This window comes from Mus caroli, unplaced genomic scaffold (assembly GCF_978045245.1).
Source record: "Mus caroli unplaced genomic scaffold, Mus_caroli_1 scaffold_6, whole genome shotgun sequence".
NCBI lineage: Eukaryota > Metazoa > Chordata > Mammalia > Rodentia > Muridae > Mus > Mus caroli.
Genome location: NW_028227261.1, coordinates 150,120,385 through 150,142,472, shown reverse-complemented (window position 1 = coordinate 150,142,472; position 22,088 = coordinate 150,120,385). Strand labels below are relative to the sequence as shown.

At 38.1% G+C, this 22,088-nt stretch overlaps 1 protein-coding gene across 1 annotated transcript in view; it reads right to left on the bottom strand.

Annotated features, from left to right (window-relative positions):
• Positions 1–3,129: 3,129 nt before the first annotated feature.
• The window catches only part of Bpnt2 (3'(2'), 5'-bisphosphate nucleotidase 2), a 28,556-nt gene continuing 9,597 nt past the window's right edge, over positions 3,130–22,088 (bottom strand). The window contains exons 2-5 of the mRNA XM_021160317.3: positions 17,833–17,995; positions 15,992–16,087; positions 8,943–9,104; positions 3,130–7,612 (exon numbers count right to left, since the gene is read on the bottom strand). Coding sequence (XP_021015976.1) covers positions 7,344–7,612; positions 8,943–9,104; positions 15,992–16,087; positions 17,833–17,995 — 690 coding nt within the window. The 3' untranslated portion in view covers positions 3,130–7,343. The remainder of the gene's footprint in view (positions 7,613–8,942; positions 9,105–15,991; positions 16,088–17,832; positions 17,996–22,088) is intronic.

The following is a 22,088-nucleotide window of genomic DNA, read 5'->3' as shown; positions in this document are numbered from 1 at the left end:
CTAATAGAGTTATCAGAAATATGACCACCTCTCCAGTAGAAGTTTGTGTTAGTCCTCCATTTTTCTTTATATTGGCTGAATTTCAAAATGATACAGAATGGTTAGATTGTACAAATATCACTTGTTTTTTGATGCAATGCTGGAATGGAACCAAATTCTTAGCCTTAGTGGTACAGCTACCAATCTTGGTCCCTGTACCTGTTGAGGCAGATCCAGAGAAGTTCCCAATAATGAGTCTAGTTAGGCAGAAGAGAGATTTTGGAATCACAGCTGCCATTGTCACTGCCATTGTGGTGTCTGCAGCGTCAGCGGTTACTGCAGGAATTGCTATGGCCAATCAAGTTAATAGTGCTGATGCCATAAGTCAGATAGCAGAAAAAAACGTCTGAGGCATTGCTCACTCTGCAAAGGGTGGATTCTCATATCGCCTCAGGATTAATGTTAGTGAATCAGAGAGTGGATATTTTACAGCATAACATGGAACAGATGATGGATGTCATTCAAATGAGTTGTGTGGCATCTACTCCGCATGTATGCATTACTCCCAATAGGTATATTAATAATTCTTTTATTAAAAGTACAGACCTATCGAATTATCTGAAGGGGAACTGGTCGCAGGAGCTGGACAGGCTGCAGAAGAGGCTGCAGATACAGATCCTGAACCTTAATGGAACCAGAGTGGAACCTGTGACCTTTGGAAACTTTACCTCTTGGCTTTCCTCTGCTTTCTCTTACTTTAAGGAATGGGTGGGAGTGATTTTGTTTGGTGCTGCCATATGCTGTGGACTGGCATTCATGCTCTGGTTGGTATGCAAATTCAGAACCCAACAAAAACGTGACAAGGTGATTATAACTCAGGCACTTTTAGCTATTGAAAATGGCGCCTCCCCTGAAGTTTGGTTATCTATGCTCAAGAATTAGTCGGCATCTGAGTTCTCTGCTCTTGTGCATGAAGAGACTCAACAATCATTGATCAGCCCTTGCACATTGCTGCACACAACAGGGTGATCATGATTTCCCCACTAATTCATTTTTTGGCTGGCCTCTTTTGCAGAGTTCACCCTAGGTCATTTAGCAGTTACTGTCACACAGTACTGGGGTATCCAGAGATGGGCAACTTTCCTCATGCACAGGCCAACCTAAAACATGGGGCCCGGTGGCGATAGGGTTACCCTATGATGGGAAAGGCTGTGACATTGGAGGAACGACCTAAAACAGGAGCCACAGCGGATGGACATAATTGCACAGGCCTAGTCCAGCCTCATTTTATTAAAACAAAAAGGGGGAGATGTGGGAAGCCACATGTGCCTTTGCAGAGTGGCGCAGGCTTCTGCTGGCCACCACGCATAAGTTTGAGCAAACGACCAATGCTTACTTATGCAGTAAAGTTTTTCACCAAAACACTGCCTGGCCCGGGCATGATAATGAGGCTCTGCAAAGTACTGAGAGAATAACCAATCAGATGTGAGCCATGCAAATGAGGTATGTTAATGAGGTTCTGTGAGATACTGAAAGTAGCCAATCAGATGAGGAACATGCAAATGAGGTATAGTGCATAACCAATCTGGGTGTGAGACACGCCTCTCCTAGGCCTATATAAGCAGCACCAGTTCTGGGCTCGGGGTCTCTTCGCCTCTACAGTCAAGCTCTCCCAATAAACGTGTGCAGAAGGATCCTGTTGCAGTGTCGTTCTTGCTGGTAGAGTCGGACACGCGCAAGATGCATGCTCATGAAAAACCTCCTGAACCCAGCTATTGCTTTTGTCTTGTTTCTTATCCCCCGTCCTTGTCCTCAACACCACAGTATTTGAACCCTTATTCCTGCTGCTTCAGGACATGGATTTATTTCCTGCCTCACGTTTCAAAATGGGTCAAAATTTAACTAGATGTTTTTCCTTTCTTTTCTTTGTTACCCATTCTCAAACATTGCTTCTTGTGCATGTTGCAAGAACAGAGAATAAGCAGATACATTTGGAGACAAAAGTTGTCAGTGACTGTACAAAGGTAGAATGGAAGCCACTACTTAGTAACATTTCTCAGACTGGACATGTGGGTCAGGCTCTGGAAATAGTTGCTAAAGATTGCCCAATATTGTAGATACTCTTAATGCTATAAAAGTATACATTTAAAGAAAGATGCAAACTGAATAGAGAAACACCAACACAGCATAGGAACCTTTTCAGACATGACTGATTTATTTGATGAATTCAAATTTCACTTGTCAAAGTATATTCAGGGGCAGGGTTTGGGGAAATTATTTCATTAGAAGCAATCACATTTTTATTTTTTTACAGTTAATTGACCATGGTGTAGTATCTAGTGAAAAGACCTAACTTTTAAAACAACAACAAAAACAATGTAGTGTGTATGGGTGATAATTACAAATATCAGCAAAGGAAACAACTAGCTTATACTACTGAGGTATGAAGCATGCTAACACTAGTAGTGACCCTTTAGTTCAACTCAACACATAGTCTGGACTGAGTTTGTGCAAGACTCTAGGTACTGGGGATATGGTGAAAACACACACACAAAACCAGACATCCTCCATCTCCTTAGCAAGTACACTAATAGCATTTATAAAAGTGGTATGGTGAGGCATAAAGCACTCTTCTAAGGCCATGGATGGAGATGTTTCTTCAGGTGACACCACTGACCTCCACTTCAATCTGGTGAAGTGGATTGGCAGGTCAGAGCCTGTTAAGAAAATGTGGCATCTCTGCCAAAGGAAAACGGCTTATTTCTTCCATGGCTTTATATATATGAAAAGAGAGAAGTATTCAAAGGTAAATATTTAAATTTCTCTCACCGTTGACCCATTTTAAGAAATGCATTAACAGGAAGAGAGGATAAAAAAATAGTTTAAAAGATTAGGGAAAGGACACAGTTCTGGTGACACAGGCATAGGCTGGTCAAGGCAGCACTGTCAATATGAACAAGCCCTACGAACATGTAGTCCATCACTCTCGACACCCTGTTACACTACAAAGGCTGGTGCTGGCCACTGCAAGTACAGGACATGAAGGGTCCTTTTCCAAATGACTCCACACTATATGAAGACCATATGTGGGGACATGAGATTTTTTTCAGGTTAAGTATCTCATGTTAACTTAGTGTGTTTCTTTCCTAGTTTGTTTTTTTTTTTCTTAAACAGAGGAACAAGTCTTTCCAGAATGACCTTTGTTTTACACCTTAAAATATTAAATATACGGACAAAGCATTACAACCCCTGCTTTTGCACTTTATAAGATATATTATATAATACTTTAGTGAATGACCACAAACACAATATATAATCAGCTGTCTTAGTATTATTCATCATTCTTAACTTCAGAGTTTGTCCTGTATTATTTCAAAGGCAAACATCTCATTTCTTCCATTAAATTAAGTTACTGCCCAACTCAAAAAATAACAATAAAAAATAAACAAACAAAAAATCCGGTCAATGCAAAGTCAGAATACATATACCTGCTAGGCTTTGATAATGAAAAAAAGAACAATTTACATGCATATCAGCACCTCACAGAACCATGTCATTGCTGAACTTCACTACTGTGAAGAAGCAGCCCTCACAACCATCGCTGGTCAAGATTAGAATCCTTCCCTCATTAGGAACAACACACAATACCATTTAACTAAGAGACCAACAAATTTGTACGACTAACAGCTATTTTTTAACCAAAGTTACTCCAGAGAATTAGAGAAATATGAAGTTGTCTGAAATAATTTATTGAAAAGAAAGATTTGTAAAATCCAATCTATCCTGGTCTTACATTTAATTAAAAATCAAATGATGAAACATCATTTCAGACTTATATACATCATGATCTAATTCTTAGAAAAATGTACTTCAACTATAAATGCTACATTATGCAAAAATAATCCATCAGTTTTATTTAATTTTAATGACTTTTCCCCAACTCTGATAAAAACACTTTAACAGAACTTACATTTAATGGGAACAAGCTACCCCCACTTATTAATATAATTAACACACAACGCCCTATGTAAGGCACGACTTTTTTTTTTTCCTTAGGGAAAGCTCCCAAAGATTAGGGTTTTTCTACACAGTTTTAAGACATAGCCACTCTGCAGGTATATCACTAAAAACATCTTACTTGGACCTAAAATGAAAACACTACTACTGTTTCTACACAGCAGTAATATACACAGCCACCACTGGTAGTTGCTGCTAGAATAATCTCAAGAGTTCTTGCTTTGACCTTCCAGGTTGTCCCAGGAAGGCCATTAGCTATGATCAAGAAAGTTAACATGGTTGGCACTTGACTGTACTTCTGCCTGAGTTACCTGAGCACTGCCATCATAGCTAGAGTTTTATCTTATTTTTGAACTTGGATCTAAGAGCAGGGTGAGGACAGGAGCCAGGGCAAATGCTAGCCTCTCACCCGCACTGATCTCTCTGCCCCGGGCTTCTGAATCTTCCATCTCTTCCTAACCTTGGCCCTACCTATTTCTTCTGACAGTCCAAAGGAGCCTCAGGAAACAAGACCCATAACTGTCATATAAACATAAATCTAGATGCTCTTGTCAGTTCATTAGTGATCACTAATACCTCATTAAGTATTTTAGTAAACAAAACAAAACAAAACAAAACATAAAACTGGGGAAAGGAGAAAAGCCACAAAGACGAATATGACTGTTTTGTACAGCCTTGTAAACTCAACTGAAGTGGAGGCTGGGATGTAAGAATGAAAACCAACAGAAAAACAAGGTTCTTCAAGTGGGTTTACCTATCCAATTCCCTAGCATATTCCAGGCTTATATTCTTGAGGTGGGCAGGAAGAGGTGCTTTGTAAAAATGTTAGTATTGAGTCATATAACAGCATGAATTGTTTATGGCTCCCAAGGTTTTTCTTTACATCTCATGAAGCCTAAAAAATAATGGTTAACGAAACCTCTTCCAGGATGGAGCACTTTCACTGTGAACTTTACCAAAGTCTCAATTCTACCTGTTCAGTGGCCAATATACAGAAGAAAGAGTTCACAAGGAAATTTTGGTTAAGCATGGGGCAAGGTGGCATACTAGCTAAGAAAGAGCCAAAAAAAAAAAAAAAAAAAAAGGAGCTGGGATAGCGTGGCTCAGGAGGGGACAGCTGGTGTGATCTGTTGAGGCTGTGGATGCCTCTGCTTCTACTAAAGGAAAAACAGGTAAGTTTCTAAATATAAACTTGTTTTGGTATATTTTAGAAATAAAACAATTTAATATTAATTCTGAGAGATATTACATACTCCACAGAAGATATGTTCTGGCACAATAATACCTCATATAAATAAATACTGTTTTCCTTGTAATGTATATTGGCTCTGAAACAAAATTATTTTAAAAAATGAACTGTCTATAAAAGTACATAAAATCATTAGTTACTAGATAACACGAACAAATTATAAAAACTACTTCCACCTCTCAGCCAGCATCTTTGCTTCTGAGCCCAACACACAACGTTCCTATTCTTAGTGATAACTATTAATGAAACTAAAAACAAAAGCAATTGTGCTTATAAAATATGAACTAGTTTTACTTGTAATAAATGATAAAGTTTCTGCACATTAAATTCTATTTTCTGCTTTGACATATTACAGTGAACACAGAGGCTCCTATTACAGGAGTCTGGTGAAACGACCTGCTCTGGTATCTCTCCAGAGAAAGCAGGACTTCCCTTCTCCCATCATATTATCTTGTGATTAGATTCATTGTCTGAAACTGTCTTAAAAACTAACAAGTCCTATTAAATTAATACCAAGTTTCCAAACACCAAAACTGAATTTTCCTCACACAAAGGCCAACCTAATGCCGTTACATCCTGTAACATCCTGTAACATACTATTAAGTATGGGGAAAATCACTTGTGCTGTATTAAGATTCAGTCCCCTGCTGAGGAGTGCCAGGCTTTGGGCCCTATGACATGCAAACCTAAAGTATGCACAATATACCAGACTAGAATGTCCATCCTTTGCTCAATTTTAGCTCTGAAATAGGAAAATAGAAATTTTCTTTAGGCTTACATTTTTAAGAAAGAAAAAATGAGAAATTCCTCATTAATGTTTACAAGGGCATCAAAGCCACATGAAAAAAACCATGATCTATTATTTATACCAATTTTCTAGGCCATACTAAGAAAAACTACTCATACCAACAAATACAGCTCAAAAAACAAGTTCTGAGTTATAGCAGCACGACAAATGCTACCATATCTTTTTTTAACCACATTCTGTCAACAGAGTGGGAAAAAAATTTTTATCAATGAGAAAACTAGAATTGTGTCAAAAGTAATTCCTCTGATAATTTGGTTCTTTTAAGTAAGTCTATTAATAGCTAAGAAAAAAAGTCATTCCCATTCTTGATAATAAGAGAATGTCTAGAGATAAACCTGGCAAGGTTTCAAAAATTAATAAACATAATTACATAAACAAAACATAATTCTTGAAAAATAGCTAAAACTATTCAATCTATATGTCAAGTAACTTTCAAGAATTATAGAATCATTTATATTCTTAGAGCATCTTACAACTTAGTTCATCTCTGAAGAGAAAATATAGCATATCATGAGACTAATTCTGAAACTTCAACCAACTTTCCTGGTGAAGACTCAATCCTGATCAGTGGAGAAAGGATGAACAACGGCCCCTTTCATAGGGAAATGAAAATCAACTGCAACACTCAGACAATTCCAGTAAAATTCAGTCATCTGTCTATCTTCTACCAGCCGGCCAATCTGTTAGTACAACTTCAAAGAAAATAACCTAGTTAAGCCATTTCTATTAAATCCATAGAAAGGTAGATGAACAGAGCACTTGTTGCATATTAATGAATATGAGACTTCTTGTGCTTTCCATCTGAGGAGTAAAAATCACCAATGATTTTTTTAATAACATACAACCTAGAAGTTACACTAAACTCTACGTAAAACAAAACCTTCCCTTCCTCAAATCCCATTCTTTATGGAATTATCAACAATGCAGACTCATCATTTGTTGTGTGAAAATGGTGACTCATAACAGTGTAGACTCAGTTCTAGATTTTAATTCACAAATATATATATACATATACATATATATATATATATATATGCACCTTATGTATGACAACTGTATGAAAATAGTCTCAAAAATAAAGACAATACTTGAGAAATGAAGCAATCTAATTTCCCTGACTTTGTATCCTATTACAGGGAAAGTAAGTCTCTGCTGCTTCATAAGTGCTTCCAAAGTACTTCAGGGCGGCCTTAACCATGCATCATCTCCACCAGCGCTTCAACAGTTCCAACAGCTCAGGCCGAAGAATTCACATCTGGAAGAGTTGCATCTTATGGTCAGGAATGCTTACTAATGTCCTGACTTTTCTAAATCCGGAAGTTTTCTGACCAGAGCTTGGTGGTTCATTCTGATGCTAGCAAGGAGTCCCCCTTCAATGCCATCAGACCCAGTGTAACTGATCTCTTCTCCATTCAGAGTGGTCATATGGCCACCGAGGGCTTTTAAGATGGCATTGCCAGCACATATATCCCACTTTTTGATGTATGTCACATGAATATATAGATCTGCTTTTTCTTGAGTCATATCAGGCACATCCAAGAGTGCTAAAACTTTATAACCTAAAAGACAAAGAGAATTTAGATCATTACTCAAATGACTTAATAAAAAGTGTGTAGTGTTTTCAAGAACATAGTTAAATGGAACAGAGTGAAGCCTTCATAAGTGTTCTACACACCCTTTGCAAAAATCTAAAATCATTTCCCAACATAATCATGTTAACAAATAACAAATCCAATATTACTATTGATGTAGCAACAATGTAATCAAAATAAGCTCACTAAGCTATTCTCAATTTCAGCAAGCCTGTCTATGATACTTATCTTAAGAGTACTATCCCACTTTCTTTAAGTAATGAGACAGCACTTGCATAGGAGGAGGAGGAGGAAGAGAAAGAAGGAAGAGGAAGGGAGGAGGAAGAGAAAGAAGAAAAAGAGAAGGAGGAGGAGGAAGCAACAATGATGATGACACCACTACGACATATAGAATCTAGTTTGTCTCATCCCCTGGCTATTCTGGACATTTACCTTTCCTATCTCACAGGCAAGGCACTCTCTAGGAAAAACCTAGAAAAGAAGACAAGTACAACCAGCAAATTAAATATACCAGGTTGGCAAGTGTCACTTCTTCCATTCAACTACTTCTACCTTAGCATTGCTGAAAAGCAATTGCAATACAAATGTTTTGAACTTATTTACCTAAATTAATATTTTGACATGATAAACATTCATCAAGTGGCCTCTTCAAGCTAAATCCAAGTTATGTTCTGCTCTTATAGACATCTCATAGTAATTAAATTAAACATTTTAGAAGGTGACTTAATCAGATGATGAGATGCCAAAAACTACATATGGCTCACAATATCTGATTATTGACTACTGTCTGGTTTTCGAACTGTGGGCTCTGATTGATAATGAAATAGTCTAAGAGCAGAGGATATATGATAAGTTTGGTGAATACAAGACTTACTCATGCAAAATATACAAGTTGAAGAATTCAGTGATCCACAGATTAGTCAGTCATTCTAGTGATCCCTAGGATGATACCTGACGGCTTTTTGCCACCTGAAACATTAAGTCCTCCATCTTTCCTCCTGACAGATCAATGATAAACACATTGACAACTACTTTGAAGTCTGCTGTACAAGTGGTAGCAATGTGCTTCTGTGCTGATTGAGGGAGAGTGGACATTAATGTAGGACGTGGTTTCTGACATGGGCAATGGGAAGGCAACCCTACTTGTTGGAGTTTGAGCCCGTCTTGAAAGTACATTGCCTGCTTATTTTGTGCCCAAGCATGAGACAAATAATTTAGTCTCCTGAGAATGATCATACATGTTGGGAACCACAGGATATATGGTACCACAGGACGGGAAAAAGCAGGAAGAACATACCAGCACCCCCAGCTGGGATAATTGAAGTCTGGTTTCCAAATGTCTGAAGAGTAACCTGTTTGACCATTCCTGCATGAGAGCGAGACACAATGATCTTTGGGGTCTTCTCATTGTAGGAAGAACGGGCTTTCACATTTGAACCACCATCTACCATTGCCCAAGCTGGAAAGCAAATAGGATATCCATTAACATCTTGGAAGCTTTGTAACTCCAAAGCATTACATAAATTACAATCTTCTGAACCAAATGACAAAAAAAAAAAAAAAAAAAAAAAAAAAAGAAAAAGAAAAAGTCACCTTTTACAGATTTAACCATTAAGATGTAAATACAAAGAGTAACCTTTTTTTAAATAACAAGAGTGTATTGAAACAAAGCCTCTAAATGTTCTGTGTCCTTCACAATTAGAATGGTTATCAAATATTTGGCATAAGAATCCTGGCTTTCTCCCCATTACTAGATGAGCCTCTTGTAACCTCTTGTGACCACCCTGTGACTCAATTCCTAGCTATACTTCTCCCATTTTCTTCCTCCATTTCAAATATTTCACCTCAGTATAGCCCTTAGCAAATATCTTGGACACTGAGGTCAGTACCAAAGTCAGACTCAGGGAGCATAGCATACAAGAACACACTGCTTAGATAATTCAACATTTAAAACTGACTTTCTCCTATTCCTACACTCATAGATTATTTGCAATCATATTCTCCCAACTGGCTTTAAAACAGGAAATAGGTAAAGTATTTCACAACTGTCTATAACTCCATCCAAAAGGATTCTTTCTTCTAGCATCTGTATGTGCTCGCATTCATATGTATGTGAGTGGCATACACCTACAAAGACACATTTAGAGATATAAACAAAAATTTGAGGAAGGTAGCTGAATGTGGGAGCCTGGAAGCAAGCCAGGAAACAGCACTCCAGTGTAGCTTCAAGCTCCTGCATTGGCTATTCTTGATAATAAACTATAATCACCAAGATGAAATCAATCCTTTCCTTTCTATGTTAGTTCTGGTCATGATATATAGCACAACAACAGAAATCAAAGTAGAACAGTAAATTTTTATATTTATATAAAAATAAAAAAGCCAATTGGATATTGCCTATAATTCCAGCATTTGTGAGGTTGAAACAGGAGGGTGTTATGAGTCCAAGGCCACTGTGAGCTGTATAGTGAATTCCAAGCCACCCTGGTATACAGTGTGAGACCCCAGCTCAAGAAGAATGAATCAAAGAAAGAAACTTAAGCAAAAGCGGAAGGTGGGGTGGGGGTGGAAGAAACTTTAAAAGGAGGGAGGGGCTTCCAGAGATAACTTGGCATATATATTTTGGGTTCAAGGTTTCCTCACTATAGTGCAAATGATGTAAGAAAACAAATTTAGTCAGAAGTAATCCAATAAGGAGTAAAATTGATATTCTAACATTCACTCACTCTGAACTACCATGGTTATCAATGAACATAGTATTTTATTCCTACCTACATGGGGAAAAAAAGGAAAATAAGGAGAGTCTGGGTTTCTGAGTCACCATGGATGATGGCTGCCTCCTTCTAAAATCTATCCGAAACAACAAAGAAAGTAAGCATAAAACCCTTTCATCTATCCCTACAGAGTAAGTAGGACATGGAGGAGAGGGACAGGTCCCAACTGATGAGAAGGCACAGAACTAAACCCAGCAGACCTGGACAACTGGTGCCAGATGCAATGTTACTGTGGGTATGATAGTAGGAACTTTGAATTGCTAAGAGGTCAGAGAACTCTCAGTGATGGGAAAACTCAGCCAACAGGAGCCAAGGTTCCTTTTTAGCCTGAAATAAGTCAATAAAACACTTAGAAGAAAAGGCTTAGAAATGATATGGAACCTGGGGAAGAGAGAGGAACAAGACATCTCTGTCATTTGGAAAGGCAACTAGTGTCCTTCCAGGAACAAGACCAAACAAGACCAAAGAAACAAAACTAAAGCAAGTGCCCTAATAAGAAGCCTTCCCACCACATTAGAGAAAGTTCCTGAAGGAGGAGCATCAGTGGCTCCAGAAGACTTAGGTGTCCATCCTATGGGAGAAGTGGTCTGGTCTCCAAAGCAAGAAGTAAAGAAGCTCTTGCCCATCAAAAAAACAGAGTGCAGCAATGTAGTGGCTAGAAGAAACCTATCTCACTTGATAGGATCTTGTTTTAAGAAAGCAGTTGTAAATCTACTTCAGGAACGGAATGCATAGAAATGAAAATACTGAAGGAAAAATATATTACTTGTTACTTAAAGGACACTGGAGGAAAAAGCTCATGAGTATTTATCATAATTTTATGTTTGTAATTACTTACAAGAAAAGTTTCAAAAGACGAAGAAGAAAATCCCCAAATTCTCTAAATTCCCTAATGAGGTTTGGTAACTGTTTTACTAAAAAATGAACTTACAATGCTCTAGCTGTAGGGGTCAGTATTGCATAGAATATTAACAATTACTAACTCAGTATTTTAAAAGGCACTTCTTGTTAATAAATATACAATACATTAATTTATAGCACTTACTTGGACAACTTATTTTTAAATGATTATTTTAAATTGTGTGTATGTCTGTATATGAGCACAAGTGCTAGGAGGCCAGAACAGGATGCAGGTCCCCTGGAGCAGAAGTTCTGGGTGGTGAAGTGTTTGTCAGTACATATGGATGCTGGGAACTAAGTGGGCTCTCTGCAAGAATGAGCAAGTGATCCTAACCATGGAGCCGTTTCTCCAGCTCCAATGGGCATATTTAAATTAGATTTGGGTGATAAGGCAAATAAGCAGTTACAGAATATGTTAATTTTATGAATGATAAAGAAAAACGCAGTAGAGGCCAGGGAGTAGCCCTCACTATAATCTCCTACTACCTGGCACATGAAGCCCAAGGCAGAAGGACACTGTCACTTGCTCCTCAGTTGGCATTGCATTTAGCTACACAGAATTATTACACTGATTATTGTGGTTCAGCAATAAGAACAAAAAGTAGGTGTGGTTTAGTGATTCAAACACTAATGACTAATTTTGCTTTCTTCTCTATATAAAGTATATTCACACACACACACACACACACACACACACACACACACACAAACTCTGGAAGGGACATTAAGTGGGAATTACAGTGACTCATTAGGCTAATAAGGCTATGAAATCTTCCTGTTCTTTAAAGGGTATTTGCTGCTGCTGTTATTTCTTTGAATGTTCAAGACAGGCTCTCTCCTTTACAGTAATTCTGTATCTACAGTAGGAAGGAGAAAGGGGGGGAAAAAAAAAAGGTGTATCCCAGCTATTGTCTATGTTAGGCAAAAAAAAAAAAAAAAACCCTTGAAGCCCTATTCATTAAATCCATGTGTGATCGATCTCACTACCTGAAACACAGGGTCCCCAGAGGCGCTTACTTTTAAAACAAACAAACACTCAAGAGCCACAGTAGGCTAATGAGTGGAAACTGATGCTGAACAGAAAATTGGGCCTTGCTTTCTACATATAGTAAAGAAAGAATTAGTAGCATGAATTTAGGACCAACCACAACGATGATATATCCCTGTTTTAAAAACAAGCAAACAACAAAACAAGCAAATTGATTCAAAACACAAACACATAGAAAATAAGTGCCACTGATATGGCTTGCCACAGAATTCTGAGATATTTTTAGTAGTTACAAATTTCCACTAGGAACATTTATGCATTCTTTCATTAAACTACAATCCAAAAAAAACCCTGTGTTTCTAAGAACTTCAAGCTTAATGAATTAGTTACTAACATAACAAGCAGTAAGAATTCTGATCAGCTCTTTTCCAATTGCAACAACAATAATTCCTATCAGGAGCTCCATCAATACTTTTGATAACACTTTTGCTCTATCAATACTAATGTATAGCATGGAATCAAAAATTGCAAAGCAATAAAACCATCCATCTAGGAATGTACTGTAATCCATACATAATCATGGAAGTTCTGTTTTCTGACTGGCATGCACTTTTGCTTTAATATGATGGGTGTTACAATACAGCTTTACCCTCTAGGCATAACATGGGCACCCTATTCCCATGGTAGAGCAGAAGTACCTTTAATGCTGAAGATATGGTAACAAAATAGAAATACCAGACAGTGATGGCTAGGTAGAGTGTAACGAAGGAGTTCCATCTAGGATTCTGGCCACTAGTTTTTCTGCTCCCCCAGGAACAGAAAATGTTCTTGGGTGGAACTAGAATATATAGGAAGATAGGTTAAATAGGACAGGATGGCTCAGTCTCTACCATTTTTGAGTCACCTGTAAATAACCTTTCAACATTGTTTCTCCAATAAATTACCCCAGATCTAGTGTTCCCCAAGCTAGACATAACTGCAGTCCTTTCTTTGGTCTTGTCAACTGCTGTCAGAACCTGGAGTAAACTATGTCTGTACTTCTTTTTCCAGGAAAAGTAACAGCAGAGTTAGCTAAATTTTCAAAATAGAAAAGGAGACTTTATTAACTTACAAAGATACTTTGACAAACAACTTGTTCCTAAAGTAAGACTTCTGGTTGTTGTAGTTTAAATTTAACACAAGTTAGTGTTATCTTGGAAGAGGAAATCTCATGGAGAAGATAACTGCATCAGATTTGCCTGTAGGCAAGCCCTCCAGACAGTGTGTTCACTGTGCGTGGGCCCAGCACTCTGTGGGCAGTTCCCTCACTGAACAGGTGGTCCTAGGAGTAGGGAAGCAGACTAAACTAAACAATTCATGAGGAATAAACTAGTAAGCAACACTCCTCCAGTACTGGGGCAGTGCCTGTCTTCCCTTGACGAACTATAATTTGTAAGTGAAATAAACCCTTTCCTCTCCAAGTTGCTTTTAGTCATGGTTTTATATCATGGCAGTAGAGCCTAATTATACAGCTTTTCCATTTTAGGTGAACACAAATTATGTCTTGCAATAAAAGAATGACATCTTTTCACTGTTTTGATGGCAACAGTAAGAAACTAAAGCACTAGCTGCTCGAGTCGCCAAGGGAGACCCCGTGTCCTACCTTCTGACAAGTCTGAGCTGATTCAAGGCTATACTCCAAACTCTGCCTTCTTCACACTGTCTTAGGCCACACGCGTGGCTCCTGCTTCTAATAACAGCTACTCTACAATCTCATCTGGACACTTAGCTTCCTGAACTAAAGTAGAATACAGAAAAAATTATGTCTCCCCCATCTCAAAGCACAGGCACTCAGAGAGGCCCTGTGATGATGGAGGCAGATTACAATGATTGTTCACAAACCAAGGAACGCTATGGGCTACTGGCAAACTTTCAGAGACAGAGAAAACCCCAGAATAGTCTCTTATATGGTTCAGAGACAGCATATCTCTGTCAATATCTTAGCTCGTCTTCCAACTTACAGACGATTATGAAAAACTTTTTCAACTAAAAAGTATTTTAAACCCTTTAAAATATAATGAAACTAAGAAATCTTGAAGGACCGTGTAACTGAAAAGTGAAAATTCTTACTCTTGCACTTCTGCTTCTACTTTTACCTCCTAGGAATCACTAGTTCAGAAATATACTTGTTTCTTTGAGGCAGGGTATTATATAACCCAGGCTGACCTCCATTCACACATAGCTGAGGAGAATCTTGAAGGTTTTTTAATTTTTAATATATTTTCATTAATTCTTTCAGTATTTCATACATGCATATATTTTTATTTTTAACTGTAAACAGCCCTAAGAAACTAATACACAAATGTGAGGCTGACACTGAATTATCCACAATACCTGGCCAATAGGACTGTTTTCAATACTGGCATGGTGGACACTGCACAATTAAAGAGTGTTGTCACGTTAGAGTACAGTGGTGCGAAGGGCCATAATCTTTGTCCTGTAAGTTGATGGGAATTAACTAATTAAAAGCATGACAAATTCGTGCTGGCACTCAGCAATAATATTTATACTAACTATTCTTCCCCCATAACAGTAATAAATTATGCTGTCATTGTAAACATGAGACCACTAGCTAGACCATACCTTAGAGAATCAGAAGTCCAGGCAGTCTTGCTGAGTAAATGGAGTGTAATTATTGCCCCTGTGTCTTAGTCAGGGTTTCTATAACTGCACAAACATCATGAACAAGAAACAAGTTGGGGAGGAAAGGGTTTATTCAGCTTACACTTCCATGCTGCTGTTCATCACCAAAGGAAGTCAGGACTGGAACTCAAGCAGGTCAGAAAGCAGGAGCTGATGCAGAGGCCATGGAGGGATGTTCTTTACAGGCTTGCTTCCCTTGGCTGGCTCAGCCTGCTCTCTTTTAGAACCAAGACTACCAGCCCAGAGATGGTTCCACCCACAAGGGGCCTGAAACCCTTGATCACTGATTGAGAAAATGCCTTACAGTTGGATCTCATGGAGGCGTTTCCTCAACTGAAGCTCCTTTCTCTGTGATAACTCAAGCTGTGTCAAGTTGACACAAAATTAGCCAGTACACCCTGCATCTACCTACATTGGCAGGGCTACCAGCAAAGGCCGTACCCTAACTAAATAAGAAGTTTCTTGACATAGTCATTCATGCCTTTTCACAACGCAGCCATCACTGACCTGACCTGTACTTTGTAGGAAACTAACAAACATGATTGTATGAAGACCAGAGAAGCAAGGGCCCTAAGGATCTCTAAAGACACGTACTATAGCTAAACATGGGACTACTCTCCCACTTTTGATGATTAAGTATCACTCTCCTTTATCACAATACTGAGCTCTGCATAATACAACAGATATGGCTAGAACACCAGCTTTACCTCACAAGCCAGTGTAAAAATCCTAGGCCTCAGCCCCAACAACACGTGAAAGAACCACAAGACACCTTGCTGCAGAATGTCTCTACATAGTAGTATTTCAACAGATTTTTTTTTAGGAAGCTGTGTTCTTTCACATACTATCAGTGTCAACCATAAGATCCTCACTGTAGTCAGTGAAGTAGTATACAAGGGTTGAGGACAGATTTCAATTTTTAAAATCGTAGAAAAATAGTTGAGTAACATAGACAAACAGTTCAGTGCCACTCCCTCTCAAAGGTGCTCCCGTACTTCATACCTGTATATTCAGAAAATGGCTTATGAATAACTCCTAACACAGGTTTGCCATTCACAGCTACACACACCATGGTAGTGACATACTGTCGAAGATCCTCTAGAAGAAAACACAAAGGCATGGTTGTTAAAGTACTGTGTTTAATTTCAGTACACAATAGGATACTTGCCGCATTAGAGTTTACATATGTGAAACATCACGCAAAATTGTCCTAAGCAGAAAGACAGGAGCTACTAAGTAGTTATGAGACCAAGTTACTTGGTTTATTCACCAAGTCCATCATTTCAGTAAACCCATTTCTTGGGCCAAATTAAAGTCAACTGAATTTAGTTTCCTAATCTGTATAGTACAGAAAGAATGACCATCCAGAGACTGCCCTATCTAGGGATCCATCCCATATACAATCACTAAACCCAGACACTATTGTGGATGCCAACAAGTGCTTGCTGACAGGAGCCTGACATACCTGTTGCCTGAGAGGCTCTTCCAGTGCTTGACAAATACAGAAGTGGATGCACACAGCCATCCATGAGACTGAGCATAGGGTCCCCAATGAAGGAGCTAGAGGAAGGACCCAAGGAGTTGAGGAGGTTTGCAGCCCCATAGGAAGAACAACAATATGAACTAACTAGTATCCCCAGAGCTCCCAGGGGCTAAACCACCAATCAAAGAGTACACATGGTGAGACTCATGGCTTCAGCTGCATATGTAGCAGAGGATGGCCAAATCGGACATCAATGGGAGGAGAGGCCCTTGGTCCTGTGGGGAGGCTCTATGACCCAGTGTAGGGGAATGCCAGGGCCAGGAAGTGGGAGTGGATCAGTTGGTGAGCAGGGAGATCGGGGAAGGGAGGGGGAAGGGAATTTTCAGAGAGGAAATCAGGAAAGGGGATAACATTTGAAATGTAAATAAAGAAAATATCTAAATAAAGTACAAAAAAAACCCTGATTATCCATCTTTAGATATAAATTAACTTTTAATTTTACAATCAATTTTAGAAACCGAGTTAGAAGTTTATAATAGTCCTGGACAAAGGGATTTGCTAATTATTATGTATTCAGGCTAGTTTATTTCAGAAAAATTCTTTTTGCAATCAAGCCCAATATTCTACTATTACAATATTCTACTATTTACTCATAAATTAGATTTACAGTATTAGTTATTAAGTATATATCTTGTATCTTCTCTTTCTTCTCAATAGTAATAATCTATTGAGTACATATTATGGTTCAAGGTCAGTATATAGAATGCCAAAGTGAAAAAGTACAAACTCCCATGTTCTGGGGATCTTGCCATATAGTGGGACAAACTTCCTAACTTTAACGTACATCAAACTTAGAAGCAGAAATTAGATACCTCTGTGAAAGAAGCAGCCTGAGGTAAGAGCACAGAGATGAAACGTGGGCTAGGCAAGAAGAACATGAATGTGTGCATTTCAGGGTTGGTGGTAATAATCTTGTTTTGCTACTTTTCACCTTCTGGCTCTATACAATTTACAACTTTGCATTCTTATATCAAATGTATATATAATAAAACCTGAGTTCCCAATATCCAAACTAAATACTATATTGTTTTCTAACATTTTTTTCTTAGTACTAGGTGTCTAATAGCATGCTGGTGCTACTATTAAGTATCAAGTTGAGCTCCTAATCCTGAATAATCTAATGTCCTAAGAGGACTACGCTATGGTATGGGAAAGAAGATTGAGAATCATCCATTTGTCTAAATGGTTCACATAATACCTTAATAATATAGTCTGCTTATCTGGAAACCTAATTGTATTCTTAAAATTTAACTGGAAAAGTTCTCTAACATAAAATGTCAATCTAACATTTGAGACTCACCTGTGTATTCCTGTGTAGCATCAAGTGGGTCAATCCAGACTGTCACACTTTCTGCTGGTACCTCCTTAGGAGCAGTGATTTCCTTCAGGATGTCCTCAGGAATCTTCCGGTTCCATACAATGACCTCCTTGTCAGAGGCATCCACATGTTCCTCAGTATTTATCTACAGTGGAAGGAGTTGTAAGACACAAAGAAGAAAATCATTATTATTTAATAAGTATATCTCAGAGAACTCACATAAATTTTTATTAATGAAAGCCTTAAATACTTCAAGGAATTCAATAAAGCCCCACATAAAAAAAATCCATTTGACATCTTACCTTCAAGTACTTTCTAATCTAACATTCAAATTTATGTTTTGGTTAATAAAAACTGACACCCCAAATATAGGCACTAAACATATGTACCAGTGAAGGGTGTCACCCTGGGCTAAATCAAAAGTAAAAGTCCAGAGGCTCTAAAGCTCTGGTACATGCCTACCATCCAGTGCTAAGGAGTGTGTCTCAGGCCACCTTAGGGTAAGACTCACTTTAAAACTAAAACTAAACCAAAACAAAAAAACCCTAAAGTACGAAAATAGGTATATTCTAGAACATTGGACGTAAAGATCTACACATAAGAGGCAAACAGAACATTAATAATGTAGTTATACAAGAGATGCATCTTAAAAATAGAGAATTTGAGTGCTAAGGGATAAAATATACCTTTAAGCAGTAAGGAAAAGGAACCCTGGAGATTACTCAGTGGATGTACTGGCATATTACAAAACCTATAGAACATTGAAATAAGCAAGCAAAAAAGAAAATATGTATAAGATATATCAAAGAGTAAGAAGGTAAAAATTTCTATCTCTTTATTCATACAAGCAAAAATTAAAACATAAAATAAATCTGATTTAGCATTAATACATAAAATTGTAGAGTGAGGAAAAGAATGCAGACAAATGTATTTTTAATTCACATATCTGAGTGTTTTGTCTGCATGTATGTGCCTATGTTATCACATGTAGCTGGTACCCTGAGGCCAGAAAATGGTGTAGAACTCCCTTGAACTAGACTTACAGATGGTTTGTGAATTGCCATTTGGATGCTTGGGAAGCCAACCTGGGACCTTTCTAAGAACAACAAGCACTCTTTACTGCTGAGACATCTCTTCACCTCTCAACAAACTTTTTTTTTGTGTGTTTTTTTGAGACGGGGTTTCTCTGTGTAGCCTTGGCTGTCCTGGAACTCACTCTGTAGACCAGGCTGGCCTCGAACTCAGAGATCCGCCTGCCTCTGCCTCCCAAGTGCTGGGATTAAAGGCGTGAGCCACCACACCCGGCAACAAACTTATTTTTAGAGCTAGTACTTTCTATAAGCCATCATATATATGGATATATGTAGTACTGTGCATAATAAGAGTTCTGTTAAGAACACAGCAGATTTTTTAAATTGACATTTCCACATTGGCACCCCGAATGCTTTGAGTGAATAGATTTGCTGTGAAGCTACCCATCTTGTGCACAGTAAGATGTTTTACTGCAGCCCTGGCTAGATGCCTATAAAACTTTCTTAGGTGTGTCCCTCCATTTTGAAAACCAAAAATGTCTTCAGATGTTACCAAATAATGGACCTCCATCTTGCCCTACACATACTGTCTTGCTTTAAATGTTGAACTTATTACTATAAACATAGTCAAAGCCACCGACAGGGATCCTGTAGGCTCTGGAGGAGAGCTTATTGTCATCCTTCCAAATTATGTTATCAAAATGTCTTCTAAATACTTATGTTTTTGTAAGTACGTGTACCACATGTGTGCCCATGGGGGTCAGAAGAGGTAATTCAATTTCCTGGGACTGGAGCTAGGCAGTTTTGAGCAACAACTATAGGTGCTGGGACCTGAATCTGGGTCATTTGCAATAGGATCGATTGCTCTTAACCACTGAGATATCTTGCTAAACCCTAAATATTTGCAATATATATTACAATATATTCATAGGTTAATGATGCTCCAACCTTGGTCAGAGACACTTTTTTACTGCAGTGGAGCAGATAGTGGTTAATACAGGGACACATTATTGTTCAAAATAGAGACAGAAAGTGATAATGAGTGTTCAACTATAAATGAGACGTCTGTATAAGTCCTGTCCCCACCAAGCTTCCGGGAACATCTAGAAAGTGAGCTCTTGCATTCTTTCTACGTCAGTTTGTAGATGTTCCCAGAGACTGACAGGATACCGTGAAACACCTTCCTCTGTATGACATGCTTGTTACATACGTGCACAGCAGCAACACAAGTCTGACATAAGATCAATCTAATTAAAAATACCAGCACAGAGGGGAGAGGAGTATCCAAAAGCTCCCACCCTTAGCACAGAAGCTACTGGCAACTGATGGTTCCTAATAATGGGATAAAGAGTTGTTTTGTATAGCAGTCTCTAGTATGACTATACCCTAGTAGATAACCCCAGGCCATGTCATGTGCATATGGATGGGCAGTACTACTTTGACTTACAAGGTTAAAATAAATAATTACAAAAGGACACAAAGTTGGAAGAGCAACATGATAGAGGGTACTGGAAGGAGTTGGACTGGGGTAGTGAAGGGGCCATATGATTTGAGACACACTACTATATACATGTATAAAATTTTCAGAGGTTAAAAATTATAAAAATAGTGGGTTTATTAATACATATTTTAAATAATGTCCCATCTGTATAAACTAATGATCAAAAATGTTTTAGATTTTCATTTACTTTTAGAAATTAGAATATACACAGTAAAGCAAATAACTTATCTGCACTTTAAAATTAGGCTAATTGGGCTGAAGAGATGGCTCAGTTTGTAATGTACTTGCTGTGGAAGCATTAAGTTCTGAGTATGGATTCCCAGCACCCATGTTGGGAAGTGATGGGGTATTCTTGGAGCTTTGTGAAAGAAGGAAGGCTTAAGAACCACAGCAGCCCATGATTTCCTTGAATTTTGGTCCAGAAAGCTAAAGAGAGATACAATGGTAGTTGCCTGAGAACGGGACTAGAAATATAAAGACTATTATAAAGACAAAACATTCTGAAACCAAATGATGATGATTCCACAACTTGGCAAACCTATCAAAATTACTGTATACCTGAAGTGGACAGATTTTATGATAAACAAACTTTGCTGTAATAAAGTTATTTATAAGTAAACAAAATCCAGTTTAGCTAGAGAATCCTGAAAGGTGGCATTTAAGACCTAAAAGAGAACACAGCAGGTTCCAGAAAGTGAATTGTATCCCTTGAAATAACAAATATAGATGCTGAAATGAAGACCATTCTTAGTTTGTTCTCAGAGCAATAGGGCAGTTGAGAGTCAAGCAAAGCTGTTGTGAAAGGCACTGGGCCTGGGGTCAGAGTAATGGAAGTCATAGTTCCTGGGTACAACACAATGCCAACTGCCTTATTTTATATTGTGAACTAACAACACACAGAGGAGGAAAGAGTGTGAAGGAGATAAAAAGTTAGAATGCAAGAAACAAACCAACGTATGACTAACCTATAGACAACACAAAATAACTTGAAGGAAATTTCCAGATTGTCAGGTGTAAAATACTTATTATCAAATGCATTTTGATATATTAACAACAAATATTTAATTTTCATTGTTTCATACTGACTCCTCTAAAGTTTGTGCAGTGTGATGTCAGGGATCCCAGCTCCACTTGAGTAGAGGTCTCTGAAAAGTTCTCAGGCTCCCACAGGTTACAGCCTAGGCCTCTTCCCCACTATCAACTTCCTCCAGGTAAGTCTTGAAGATTCTACCTCCCAATTCTAAGTCACCATGTCTATCAAGAAAATACTTGTTTAATGACTATGATCATTTCCTCACTTGATTCTTGCAATAGCCTTTATATTCTTCTCATGTTCTGTGCTATATTCACTCACTTGTTCAATAAATGTTTAGTTTGTTGTATTCTAAGATATTTTGGCTACCAAAATAGAATAATGAATAAGACCAGCCAAAGTCACTTCTTCTACAAAGCTTCCTTTCTTTCTTATTTATTTTGATTTATTAAAGTCTATTCTTCTCTCATACACTATATCCAACCAGTTTCGCCTCCCTCCACTTCTCCCAGCTCCTCCCAACCCTCTTCTTCCCCAGATGCAGTGCTCCTCCATTTCCTTTCAGAAAAGAGCAGAACTCCCAGGATATCAACCAAGCACGGCATAACAAGATGTAGACATAACTTTTAGTTGACAGATGTAATTGTTGTCACAGAGGCTTGCTGCTAAATAA